This window comes from Cornus florida, unplaced genomic scaffold (assembly GCF_030987335.1).
Source record: "Cornus florida cultivar Cherokee Brave unplaced genomic scaffold, ASM3098733v1 CherokeeBrave_3.0.0_Hap2_Chr08, whole genome shotgun sequence".
Classification (NCBI taxonomy): domain Eukaryota; kingdom Viridiplantae; phylum Streptophyta; class Magnoliopsida; order Cornales; family Cornaceae; genus Cornus; species Cornus florida.
Genome location: NW_026775578.1, coordinates 92,728,009 through 92,742,633, shown reverse-complemented (window position 1 = coordinate 92,742,633; position 14,625 = coordinate 92,728,009). Strand labels below are relative to the sequence as shown.

The 14,625-nt window shown below is 32.8% G+C and overlaps 1 protein-coding gene across 3 annotated transcripts; it reads left to right on the top strand.

Moving 5' to 3' along the window:
• Nucleotides 1-429: 429 nt before the first annotated feature.
• LOC132268269 (non-specific lipid transfer protein GPI-anchored 11-like) lies at nt 430-8,092 on the top strand. 3 transcript variants are annotated; one of them, XM_059769096.1, is made up of 4 exons: nt 433-1,010; nt 4,419-4,475; nt 6,139-6,195; nt 7,729-8,092. In XM_059769096.1, exons 1-4 carry the CDS (start codon nt 581-583, stop codon nt 7,851-7,853), a joined length of 669 nt encoding a protein of 222 aa, XP_059625079.1. In that variant the 5' UTR covers nt 433-580; the 3' UTR covers nt 7,854-8,092. The 3 variants fall into 3 exon arrangements, with proteins under 3 accessions (XP_059625080.1, XP_059625081.1, XP_059625079.1); XM_059769097.1 differs by lacking the exon at nt 6,139-6,195 and having other exon boundaries at nt 430-1,010; XM_059769098.1 differs by lacking the exon at nt 4,419-4,475 and having other exon boundaries at nt 431-1,010.
• The last annotated feature ends 6,533 nt before the right edge of the window (nt 8,093-14,625 follow it).

Sequence of the window (14,625 nt, the reverse complement as noted above, 5' to 3'; positions counted from 1 at the left end):
CATTTTTTGTGAATATGATTTTAATTACTTGGTTTGCACAAAAATGATACATCTATATACAAAAATGGTACTTACATGTGCAAAAACGGTACCTGTAGATACTAATAATAGTTTGGGCAAATAAATACTGTTGTTGCATGTCCTCGTTGGTTCAAATTCATGACTTTAAAAAGTGTTGACGTTGATTACATCTATAGGTAAACCTCCTAAAATTTACTTTTATAATATAATTTTTCCATAATATTATTTATTACAATAAATTTGTTGCATATGTGTGCAATACATATTTTATATATAAAAAAAAAAAAAATTAAATAAATTTATGATATCTGTGCATCTCTGTATCTGTCATGTGGTAGGCATGTTGGTTGTCCTGGTCACTACTTCATAAATAACAGCTGCCTAAACTTACTCAAGGCTCCACTATTTTACAAATCTCGGGAACTCCCAACTGTATATTTATTAAAATCCTTCACACACATACAACCATTTATATATACACCTAAGTATCAAACAAACACACCTGCATATAAAAATATAAATACAGTGAGAGAGAAAGATAGAGATAGAAGTGATAGGTATGGCTACCAGTACCACCCCAACCACCATAATTGCCGCCGCTACACTCATCTATGCAGCCTTCTTTGCGATGGCTGTTCCCGGAGGGACAGCGCAGTCTCCGGCGGGGGCTCCGGTACCTGTAATGATAGAAGGAGTGCCATTATCATCACCACCGTCAATGTCAATGGCACCGGCACCGGGGTTGGATTGCCTGAACTACCTTGTTAACATGTCGGACTGCCTGACATATGTGGAGGCGGGAAGCAACCTGACTAAGCCCGACAAGGGTTGTTGCCCGGAGCTGGCGGGATTGGTGGAGAGCCAGCCCATTTGTCTATGCCAACTGCTGGGTAACAGTGACAGCCTTGGAGTCCAAATCAATCTCAACAAGGCCCTCAAGCTCCCCTCTGTTTGTGGTGTCTCCACTCCCCCTATTAGCATGTGCTCAGGTTCTTCACACGACTCATCTTACTGCTTATAAATACTATATTACATTTTCATTTTCTATATATATATATATGTATATATATATAATATATGTTTTTTAAAAATTTATTTTATATATTTTTTTTGGAACTGACGAAATTTTTCAAATTAAGACACTTATATTCTCCACACTTATCCAAATAGTATTGTTAAAGATTCAAGTCTATGTCTCTTCAAACCTAGAAAGTATACAATATCCACCCATATTTTTTTATTATTTTTTTAGGTAAAAATACCCACCCATATTTGTATGTAGAAAGTATATAACCATGATAAAAATTTTCTCATCAATGAACATACATAAAATTAAAGTTTTAATTTGCGTTGATATATGAAAAATGAATAAATTTTAAAAAAAATATGACTATGTATTGGACAGGAATATATATTTTCTTGTACTTTAATATATACGCATAAATGTATAATTTTTTTATCTTATTATTATTAATTTAGGAGTACTGGTAAATGTATATTATGTACACCTTTTTTATGCAATTAGTCATAAACCAATTAAAAAAAGAAAAAAAGAAAAAGAGGAGATATTAAAAATTGTGAAGAAATCAAATAAGTAAATGGAAGAAACTATCACATTAATGACATATAAGTTGTGTAGGTGAGTCATTGGATATTAATGGAAATAATTTGAAAAATTATAGTATATAATTAATAAGGTGGATGGGTTTTGAGAGGGAGATGAACATTGAATCTGCATACACAAGAATAAATGTAACAGTAGATGATGAGCTGGAGTCGTTAGATGTCACATGGCGCGCATAACTTTTGCTAACAGCGGCACCGTGTACGAAACCGAAACAGACAACTGGCATCTTTACTCGTTTTCGGTGCCTTCTATTTAAACATCATCCCATTAAAGGCTGTGGTAACTTCCCACCAAATAAGGCGCGGTGTGATAGCTTAGTTGGCAGGGCATTAGTATTTGTGGCCAAATAGTTACGTTCGATTTTTCATCCTATATATGTCAGTTGTTTTAACTTTTTAATAAAAAAAACTTCATACCAAATATTTTTTTATAGTTTAGTTTCATATGGTTAACATTAAGGTTGAGAAAGTTTAATACGCTTTAATACGATTTCAACATTATATGAGTTAAATGGAATTGGATTAATTTTAAATGGGTTCGGGTTATAAACATCTGGACACGATTAATATATTTAATTAATCATGTTATATTTGGGTTAAGATGATTCAACTCGTATAACCCATTTAACCATATGTGTCAAATAAATTTATATTTAGTTTTCAAAATAACTAAATACACTTGTGTCTTATAAACTAAAGACAATTTAGTAATTTTGTTGGATTGAAACTTTTTTTTTTTTTTTTTGCATTTATTGTTTGATTAAGTATTATTAATAATTTAAATAATATAATTTTTTTATTTTAATAAATAGGTCATTAAACGCAGGGACAGAGCCAATGAAAGCCTAGGGGGGCACGTCCCCCCCCCCCGAATCGGCCAGCAACCTATAATTTTTAAAAAAATTTCCATATATATGAAAAATTTATATAGTGCCCCCCTCAAATTTGTAATTCTTAAAATTATATTCGTATTTTTTCTTTATTTTCTCTTTTACTTTTCACATTCCTTAATTTTCTTCAGTAGAAAAAGTCAAAATTTTCTTCCTCAATTGAAACTTTTTAACTATTTCTTATTAAAGTTCTTGAATTTTATCGTTGTTATATATATATATATATATGTATGTATTCCGTATTTTTTTTTTTTTTTTGACAGTGTGCCCTCCCTTACTTGAAATCCTGGCTCCGTCACTAATAAAACGGGTTACATGTGTAACCCATTTAATAAATAGCTCGGGTCAGCATTGAGGGTTCATAATATGAATATTAAATGAGTCGTATTTGGATTGAGTTATTTAGTAAAATACACTTAGGTCAACACGACACGATTATGACTCATAAACATGAATTGTTATCCCTAATTAAGATTAATTTTTGCTGGTTATATAATTGTGTCGAGTTCATCTAAGAGGTACTTTACTAAAGAGGTAAACTCGAACATAACCTTTTTAATAATTGCTTCAGAAAACTTCAGCGTTACCCCTACCTATTTGTCAAAACAAAAGTCCTTAATAAAATATATATATATAAGTCTCAATTCAATGATTAGTAAATATATTTGTACCAAATTAAAACTTTAAATGTATTTTTTTTACATGTGAAGGGTGTTATATATACTATAAACATACTTTGACATATTTTCTTTTTACAGTTGACCCTTTTAGTTATGACATAAGTTTTTGTATAAGTTTTTTACATGTTGCATTTGATCATACAAATTTTATACTTGAAATTGAAATTAAAAAGAAAGAACATATGGAATTAATATGTTATGATTTCTATTATAAACTCCACTATAAATCATTAACAAAAGACACGTGGTGGCATAAAGATTATCACAAGTTCCTTCCCTCAATATTTGGTGATTAATTCCATTTGGTAGTTGGTCATAAATCATCATTGACTCCCTCAATATTATAATGATTGTATAGAATGTTGAATTAGATTACGTGCACTACATCAACAAAAGAAAAGAAAATAATAAGAATAAGAATAAGAATAAGAATAAGAATAATTAAAAGAATAAAGTGTTAAAAAAGAAAAACTCTTGCTATATGCAAAATGTACAAAATTTTAAACGTGTATTTAAAAAAAAAATTGGACTTTTATAAACAATTAAAGGCTGAAATAACCAAAAGGATATTTTGGAAATTCTATAAAAATAAAAATAACAATAAAAAATTGGCCAAAATTGTTGACAAGGGTAAGTTTACTATAAAATTTTAAAATACAGAAATTTATATATGCTTTTTAAAAAGCAGAGTGTTCCTTGAACATTTAGCATATAACATGAGTATTTTTACACTTTATCCTAACACACACGCACACGCACACCTACCTTACTCCTCATTGTTAGTTTTCCATAAAAAGGTAAAATAACTTAATTGTTCATTTTTAAGAGAAATATATCACTACTGAAAATAATAATAATAATAATAATTCAAAATGAGACATAAAGTCATGTTACATTCTCGTTTAGCAGACTGCTAAGGGCAGGGGGTAAGGTACAACTTTATTTATAGTTCTAAAGGGTATGTATTTAGTTAGACTAAATGGGTAATAGTATGGTACAAACTACTCTCTAAAAAAAATATATCAGTTCGAATCTTCACGAGTGTAAGTTTGCTTAATTTTCTGAAAAAAAACAGAGGAAAAAATACGTATTTAGTGCAATTATGCCAAATTGTAATATTATGTAACTTCCAAATCAAAATTTGCAGGGCATTTTACCACTTAAAATCATGATACTTAATTTTGTTAATTATATTTTGCAGTTGCTGGATACCCAGTTGGGGCTCCAACATCAAGTGAAGGGCCCACTATATCACCAGGTAAATTAATTTCTCTCCTTCAAACTTTTTTTATTTATTTTTTATTTTTTATTTTTTCAGAATAAAACAAACTACATTAAAGAGCAGAAACATTACAATCATCATTCAGAGAAGTAAGAAGCCATGGGGGATAGACATCCCAATCAACTTCCCCACTCTGATTTTGAAATGCAAATCTACCTAAACACTAAGCAACCTTATTTATTACAGGATCTTGGACACCAACTCAAAACCCACTTAGGATTAAACTTAAGAAGATGTTTAATGTCATCACAAACCATCACAACAAGACAATCAACTGGAGTCAAAGCAACAACCCCTTTGCAATCACCTTCAATAATAACATCTTCAGCATAACCCCATTGTAACCCCTACCTATTTGTCAAAACAAAAGTCCTTAATAAAATATATATATATAAGTCTCAATTCAATGATTAGTAAATATATTTGTACCAAATTAAAACTTTAAATGTGTTTTTTTTACATGTGAAGGGTGTTATATATACTATAAACATACTTTGACATATTTTCTTTTTACAGTTGCCCCTTTTAGTTATGACATAAGTTTTTGTATAAGTTTTTTACATGTTGCATTTGATCATACAAATTTTATACTTGAAATTGAAATTAAAAAGAAAGAACATATGGAATTAATATGTTATGATTTCTATTATAAACTCCACTATAAATCATTAACAAAAGACACGTGGTGGCATAAAGATTATCACAAGTTCCTTCCCTCAATATTTGGTGATTAATTCCATTTGGTAGTTGGTCATAAATCATCATTGACTCCCTCAATATTATAATGATTGTATAGAATGTTGAATTAGATTACGTGCACTACATCAACAAAAGAAAAGAAAATAATAAGAATAAGAATAAGAATAAGAATAAGAATAATTAAAAGAATAAAGTGTTAAAAAAGAAAAACTCTTGCTATATGCAAAATGTACAAAATTTTAAACGTGTATTTAAAAAAAAAATTGGACTTTTATAAACAATTAAAGGCTGAAATAACCAAAAGGATATTTTGGAAATTCTATAAAAATAAAAATAACAATAAAAAATTGGCCAAAATTGTTGACAAGGGTAAGTTTACTATAAAATTTTAAAATACAGAAATTTATATATGCTTTTTAAAAAGCAGAGTGTTCCTTGAACATTTAGCATATAACATGAGTATTTTTACACTTTATCCTAACACACACGCACACGCACACCTACCTTACTCCTCATTGTTAGTTTTCCATAAAAAGGTAAAATAACTTAATTGTTCATTTTTAAGAGAAATATATCACTACTGAAAATAATAATAATAATAATAATTCAAAATGAGACATAAAGTCATGTTACATTCTCGTTTAGCAGACTGCTAAGGGCAGGGGGTAAGGTACAACTTTATTTATAGTTCTAAAGGGTATGTATTTAGTTAGACTAAATGGGTAATAGTATGGTACAAACTACTCTCTAAAAAAAATATATCAGTTCGAATCTTCACGAGTGTAAGTTTGCTTAATTTTCTGAAAAAAAACAGAGGAAAAAATACGTATTTAGTGCAATTATGCCAAATTGTAATATTATGTAACTTCCAAATCAAAATTTGCAGGGCATTTTACCACTTAAAATCATGATACTTAATTTTGTTAATTATATTTTGCAGTTGCTGGATACCCAGTTGGGGCTCCAACATCAAGTGAAGGGCCCACTATATCACCAGGTAAATTAATTTCTCTCCTTCAAACTTTTTTTATTTATTTTTTATTTTTTATTTTTTCAGAATAAAACAAACTACATTAAAGAGCAGAAACATTACAATCATCATTCAGAGAAGTAAGAAGCCATGGGGGATAGACATCCCAATCAACTTCCCCACTCTGATTTTGAAATGCAAATCTACCTAAACACTAAGCAACCTTATTTATTACAGGATCTTGGACACCAACTCAAAACCCACTTAGGATTAAACTTAAGAAGATGTTTAATGTCATCACAAACCATCGCAACAAGACAATTAACTGGAGTCAAAGCAACAACCCCTTTGCAATCACCTTCAATAATAACATCTTCAGCATAACCCCATTGTAACAGGAAGTTTAAACCTTCCCAAAACATCACCGCCTCAGCCATCTCTGCATTCCCCACATGCTGAATCACAGTGGTAGCAATCTTTACAACTCTTCCATGAGAGTCTCGCAACACAAAACCCCCACTACAGAAGGTTTTCCTGACATAAAGGATGCATCAAAATTTAACTTCAACATTCCACTGTCTGGAGCAATCCACTTTTGAACCGGATTAGAAGGGTCAGCCAGATTTGAAATTGGCAACTCCATAGCTTTTTATCTTGAAAAGAAAAACCTTGAAACTCATAAAATTAAACATAATTTTATCGAGAATTTTAGAAGGTTCCCATCTAACCCCATTAAAACACCAAGAATTTTTGGCCTTCCATAATTGTCAACAAATAAAAGCCTCCAAACTTAACAAATCAGCATAATTTTCCAAAGACAACTCAAGCTGATCCACACTTGCTTTCAAGAAACTTGAGTTTCATCACCAAAATCAAAACGTAGAGGACTAGCTTTCCATACAACCTTTACAACAGGACAGAAACAAAAAAGATGAGATATAGTCTCCTCTCCCTCCGCACAAATTACATTTTGCACACTCCACTAAACCTTGAGAAAACAGATTACAAACCCCTTTTTCCCACCTTTTTATTCCATTCAACACTTGTTTTTTTTTTAATTGGTAAAGCAAACTTATAAACAAACACGTACTTCTACTGAGACTTGAATACCTGACCTTCTCTTTGGAGAAAATAAATTTGAGACCAACATAAATTTAAAAATAAAAAATAAAAATCAGCTCCAAAAATCATAAGAGTAATATATACAAAATGGACAAAGATGATAATTTAATTTGATCGAATGAAGTCAAAAGAAAAGAATGTCAAAATTAGATTGATAACCTGTTTGATCTAGTCGTAAATAAATTTAGATAAATTTTTTTGAATAATAATATAATCCTTATTTAAATGGTTAGATTAGATGTGCAGTCTCAATATTTAATAATACTGACAAGTCACAACAGAAAGATAATAAATTTATGACCTACTACCACCATGATTCGAAATTAGTTAGGTGCCCATTAATTAAAGGAGTGACTATTTTGAACTCATAACATTGACTAAAAAATATATTATTATTATTATTATTATTATTTTGATTAAATTCAATAATGATTACAGGTGGTTCTCCTCCGGAAGGAGCAGCCATCCCTGCATTAGGAAATGTCAATGGAGCTTCAAGCATTGCAGTCTCTCACTTGTCCTTTCTTGTTGGCTTAGCAATTGCATTTATTTCATCCCTCTAATTTTCAATTAATTTTGGAATTTGATTTCATGGACATGTCAATTTTTCTAATATCATATGATACAGCTAGATATATTATTTGATCACAATAATAATATGTAAACCTTTTGTTACAATGCATTATTGTTTGTGTTGGGATTTGTATGCCTGGCATAATGAATTTTTATTTGAATTAAAGTGACATATGTTCCTAACATATTTGAAATATTTATATTTTATACAATTGGTGAATTTAATGTATTATGTTTCGATTCATTATAGAATTGATAGTATCCATTTGATTACAAAAGATGTTTATATATATGTAATGTCAATCAATATATGAACATAAATAGTTCATAGTCGGTAATTATGGATGGATTCTTAATTAACTAAGACTTAAACCAGATTCGCGTTAGGTTGAGATATATTGCGATTACTCCCTATCACTGTCATGACATTTGACTATTAAGTATGAGAAAAATATGGATTTTTTTATTAATTTGTAATTACTTTAATAGTTAGAGGGTTATATTTATAATATTTGCATTATTATTACTTGTATTTATTTTGTATTGATTATGGTTAATTACAAAGTAAATTCGAAGCCCTTCGTGTGTTTTAGATAAAATGATTTTCTATATATTTATTTATTTAAATTATAATTTTTGTCAAATAATTTTTTTATTGTGATCAAGCCGGAAATAATCAAAGATACTAAAATAAATATATTAATTTAGTAGTCGGATTGATGGCTTTATTTATCCGATAACTAATTATGCATAGAGGAGTTAAAATGCAACATTGACTTAGATGTTATTTATTATTTAATTGGAGTTTAATTAATTTCTTTTAGTGGACTAAAAATTGATTTATGAATGAATTAAATTGGGTCCATGCTATAATGGATTGAGCTAATTATTAATTCATAGTAACTAAGAAAATAATAAACCCAAAGGATTCTCACTCATAGCCCAACTTGGTATTAGAGGTCCATTAGATTTGAAATATCACGTGAATTTTAAAGATTGAGAAAAAATATCTTGTCTTTAATTTTTATTTTGCCTGTATATACATGGGTACCATATATATTTTAGGTTACACCTTTGTGCATTAATTATGGAAGAGAAGAAAAATATTTTTCTCTCTAAAATTTTAGGATTAGTGTTCTCATCTAATGGAGACTCCCACAAGCGTAGCTCTCCAAGATCATTCATGGAGATTTATGGGTGATTTCTACAGGTAAGATCACTACTAAGAAGATGGTGGACTAAGGAAGATGTATATAGCTAAAAGATCTACAATAAGTGAGAACATTCACTTTAGAGGAGAGATTTAGGCCATGTTTGGTGTGAGTGAATGGAATCAAATGAAGTGGGAATGGAATCCTTTTGTTTCCATTCTTTAGTTTGGTAACTTACTTTAAAGTTGGAATGATGATTCTTGCCCATTCTCCGAGAATGATGATTCCCACTAATTCATTACACTTTCCAACTAAAGGAATGACCATTCCATTCCCACTTTAAAAATAATAATAATAAATAAATGAATAAAAAAAAGTATTTAATGAAATGTCGGCTATATATATATATATGTTTTACAAAAATAGGATATTTTTCTATGCAACCAAACATGGGAATGAGAATGGTCATTCAATTCTCATTCCATTCCCATTCCATTCTCTGATTCATTTCATTCCCACTTTATTTCATTCAACTACACCAAACTAGCCCTTAAGGTTTACTCAAACCTTGATGTAACTTTTCTATCTCTAATTGAATGAATCATCATCTTCTTCCTGTATAAAACTTGTCTCTACACATGAATCAATATCTATTTTTGAAAATCCCTCTAAAAGTTTTTTAAAATTCTGTTTCCCCAACAGTTTGAACAAATAATAGTTCAATTGATACCATTAAAAAATAATAATAATAATAATAATAATAGTTCAATGGATGTCTTCACCAGTAAAATGGCATTAATTAAATAATGAACAATGTGTTTGGATGAGCATAGAGAGAAAAAGGAGAGGTAAAAATATTAGAAATAAAAGAAAAGAGGATAAGAGAGGATAAGGGACAGTGACCTAGTCGGTAAAGTATCCATTTCTCCCAGTGAGTATGTGAGTCACAGCTTAAATGGGCAATGTTGCCCAATCCGCTAATGGGCATCAATGCGTAGTTAGTCGCCACCATCTAGCCCGCCTCCAACGGGATTGTGTCCACGTACGGATCAATTTGGGCGTTCAATGTTGCCACCAACAACCCGACATTCCGACCTTCGCCTTCACCGATTACATCTTTGCAAACGCAAGTGAGACAGTAATTGCTGTTGAAGATGACTCGTGACATGCAGATGGCATCAACAATGTTTAGGACCCAGCGGTGGAACATGTACGTGAAGAGGCAGTCGTGGCGGTGATTGAGGAGGATCAGATTGAGAGCGGCGCTGTTGTCGTCGGTGCTATGTTCGAGGTCCTCCTCGGCAGGTCGTAGCTTAAAGCGGTGGATCTTCCTGAAGGAGTTTCTCTATAGAAGCAAAAACGAAGGATGAAACAATGGTCACAATAACAACTACTTTGTCGGCAAAGTTGCCATCGTCTGCGACTGCGGCCAGTGTTGACGTGAAAAATGCCAGTGAAGATCAGCAGTGGTGGTCGGTAAAGACATCTTATCTTCTTTGATGACAAGAAGGAACGTCGGGGATGCGAGAGTGCAAAGAGAGAGTTGGGAGGAGAGAGAGATGGAAAGCTGATGTGTAAAGGTTTTGCTGATGTGGTCTTATTTTTCTTAGATGGATGGTTAGGATTGTCTAGGACCATAGATGAGGTGGTGGTCTATTACCTAATAATTTCTCAGGTAAATTATACTGACACTCCATGAGGTTTGGATCAATGCCACTCAGCGGATGGTCAATGCACTTGTTTACATTTATACCCCTGAGGTTTCAAATGCCATATTTGCCCCTTATTATTTAATTTAATTATATTAAAAAAATATGAATAATATTAATTTACGATAATACCCCCATCATTACCTAAACCAATAATACACTTATAAACTGCCATATATCTGGTATCCCTCTTAACACCAACACCAACACAAACACCACAAGACCAAAGCTTTACTCTCATGCATCTTATCTCTCTCGTAGCTCGACATCAACTAGAGGAAGAGCAGCGACGACGATGGTGATGAGCCTTTATCCTCTCTCCCTGCGACGCCTACAACATACACATATATAACCCTAGTTGCTGTCGACGTCGAAAACTATAAAGATGTGGTGGTTAGGTGGTGGCGGCAATAGTGAGTGATTCGCTAGTTGACATCCCTAATGGTGAGCCGTCTTAGGGAATCGCCGATTCGTTATTCGATTCAAAGCATCAATGCGTTAAGGACGTCTCGATCGCCACTGTCATCAAAGAAAAGAAGCTGTTGTCATTGGATGAGCCACCACCAGGACTGATTCACTCAACCCAGTCACCGGAAATGATGGCGTTCTAGGATCTCTCGATAACTTTGAGGAAGGAGAGGTAGATGCTTTTGTTCGAGATGTTGGTGAGCAAGGCCGATTACCTCCCCAAGTCTTAGATCCCCGCCACCAACGTCACCATGTCGGGCCCTAAATCCCAAATTTCAGTTTAAGATAAGCAAGCATTACTGCAACAGAGATTATTTGACATTTTAGCTTCTCGTAGTCCGACAATAAGTTCAATAACCCAACGTAGAGAAATGTTAAACTGAATTTGGTGCATATATATATGTATATGTGTATGTATGCATGTATGTATGTATGTATGTATGTTTTGAGGATGTTGAATTTGGTGCATATTATAGTGTATATATATGTTGTATTATATATATGTATATAATTTGGGCATATGCTGTGATGGCAGGGGTGGTTGTGGTAGGTGTTGTGGTGACGGTGGCTGTGGTGGGTGTTGTGGCGGCAGTGGTTGTGGCAGTTGTTGTGGTGGCGGTGGTTGTAGTGTGGGGGTCGTATAATTTTGGCATTAGTTAGTAAGGTTAATGGGCCATTTTAGAAGTGGTTGTTTAAAAGTCAAAGGGCATGCTGGTCATTTTTTGATACTATAGTAGTATGGAGTAGGGGTGAGCAAATAATCCGTCAATCCGTTAATCCGGTCCGAACCAATCTGATCCGTGTGGTTCGATTCGGTTTTTAGATCTCATGGTTCGGTGATGGTTTGAAAAATCTGCAATCCGGTGTCCGCGGTTCGGTTAACGGATTGGACCATGAGAAATCCGATCTGAACCGAACCGTTGCCAATCCGAACCGTTAGGAAAACCGAACCGTTAACCATTAGTAAGTAATATATTAATATATTATATATATATACAATATAATGATATATCGTTTTTATTTTTTCTTTTTTTTTTCTTTATTCATTATTTTTTAATGTTAACCTAACCCTAACTCAGCGTCTCAGCCTCATTTCTTCATTACGACATTTCAAGTTGCGCCTCCCTCACTAACTCAGCCGGTGAGCCTCTTCTCTTCACCCTCTTTGCCTCTCCCAATCTCTCGCCTTTGTGACTGTGGGTCTGTGATCTCTCGCCTCTCCCAATCTCTCGCCTCCTAATCTCTCGTCTCTCAATCCAACACCTTTCAACCATCGTTCACCTGATTCGAAGCAACGGAAACCTCGGTGTATCGAAGCAACGGCGACCTTTTTGACTGGATCTACCTCTTTTCCGGTTAGTTCACAAGATTTTTGAATGAATCTACTTATTCTCCTCTTCTCTGAACAGTTTTTACATGGATCTACTTAATATGTGATTGTTTGAACTTTAGATTTATATTTATCGGTTTTTTTTTTTTTTTTTTTTTTTTTTTTTTTTTTTTTTTTTTTTCATTTTTTGTTTCTGGATGTCTTCTTCTGTTCTTCATGCCTTTGATTTTTAGTCACATATCTTTTTTTTCCCATTTTTTCATCCTTTGGTCCTTGTCTCTGGATGTCTTCCTGATGCTTGATGTTTTTGGCTATTCGAGAATACTTTAGTATTTGACTGTTCTCTATTTTATTTAGAAAAAACAGTAAAAAAAAAAAGGAACCAAGAATGTTCCAAGTGTTGCAGAAAAGGAGTATTTGATCCATCTTTGATTAGGGATTTTGGGATTTTTTTCAGCTTTGGGAAATGAGTTCTTGGTTGATTTTGTTCATCTCTGTTCTTAATTTGTGAAGCTGTCAAAGTGTTACTGGGAAATCTGTCTGAGAATGACAACTATGTTTCATATATATTAATATTTGGATGAATTAAGTAATATTTGGTATGAAGTAAATTATTGTAATTTTTATTTTCTATCACCTTTTTTTCGTGGGAATTCTCTGTGTTTTACAATCAAGAAAAAATAGTAGCTATTGATTATATATGTGTTTTTAAATATGTAGAAATGTTGGACTTTGACCCACCACCTTTTTATAACTTAAATAAATCCTTTTAACTAAATGTGTAAGATTGTGATACTAAAGTATTTTCATTTGACAGAACTAATTAAACTCAATTTGTCCTTTATTTCATCCAGTTCCTTTCATCTTTCACATTTTAAAATTTGACTGATACTTCTAAAGGAACTGCATCATTAAGTACTTCTGTTTCATCAGTAGATTATAATTACTTTATGGCAATCTTCCACTAATTTTTTGTAACAATTTTTTTTCCTGGCAGATGACAACTGCAGAAAATTCTAATGTTCCAAGGCCTGAAGTTACTGCTGCTGGTACCAATGATGATGATTTAAACACGTAGGTATGTCCTACCAAAAAACGTTTCATATATGATGTTTGGGACCATTTCACAAAAGAGAAAGGCCCTAACTGTACTAAGTCAAAATGTAATGTGAAATGCAACTATTGTAGTGCATCTTATTTATGGTCTAGTGGAAATGGGACAAGTACATTGGGGAACTGTGACGGCCCAAGTTTTTCAACTCGGTGCGTCAGTGATGAACCGAAAGATGACCTGATAACGGATCCGAAATGCGGAAGCAAAAGACAAACAACGGTCTCTAGAGATACAAAATGACTCCAAGACACCATTGTGACCCTCAACGAGGTCACGAAACCCAAAGGAATCAAATGGGGAAACAATGTTTCAAAAATGAACAAGATTGAACCTAGGGGCAGAATCGTCATTTCTAGCTTAAAAGTGGGTACCACCAAGCACACCATTGGAAAGACAACGAAAAATTAATGAATTTAGACTCAAGAATCACTTGATTCGGAGTCCGGATGAAGAAGATATGGCTAACGAAAGAAGAAGGGGCAAAAAGGTCAAAAAGTGCCAACTCAAGAACATCTGACCGGTTAGGAGACCTTCCTAACCAGTTAGGAAGCCAAAAATAGTGAAAAAAACGCTGCCCACACTCATCTAACCAGTTACGAAACCCCTCGTAATTGTTTAGATGTGAAGGGGCAGTAAGGGTGTGACTCAAAAACCTGGCAGCAGGGGTTTTTCCGGAAAAAATGGAAATTTGAGGCCTTAGATGACATTTTTTGGAAAAACTCAAAGAAGAAACCCCCCTCAAAATCGAGTTTTCTACATAACCGTTGAGGAAAATCAAAAAATACACAATGTGAAATGCCCAAAATGCCCTCCCAAGAAAACTGGTCCAGAGGGTCCAAAAAGTTGCTAAATTTAAAAACTGAGAGCTGAACTTTGGATGTGATTTCCGATGCCAAGATGGAATTTTCTGGAAAAACACGAAAAAAAAACCCCCCCTAAAATCATATTTTCTAATCAACCATATGAAGAACGGAATTTATTTCCCAAAGA

Bases quoted from the DNA above. Each gene is read 5' to 3' on its own strand.
- LOC132268269 (XM_059769096.1), top strand. From the start codon at position 581: ATGGCTACCAGTACCACCCCAACCACCATAATTGCCGCCGCTACACTC. The intron at 4,476-6,138 runs GTAAATTAATTT...TATATTTTGCAG, and splicing joins AGGGCCCACTATATCACCAG to TTGCTGGATACCCAGTTGGG. The intron at 6,196-7,728 runs GTAAATTAATTT...TAATGATTACAG, and splicing joins AGGGCCCACTATATCACCAG to GTGGTTCTCCTCCGGAAGGA.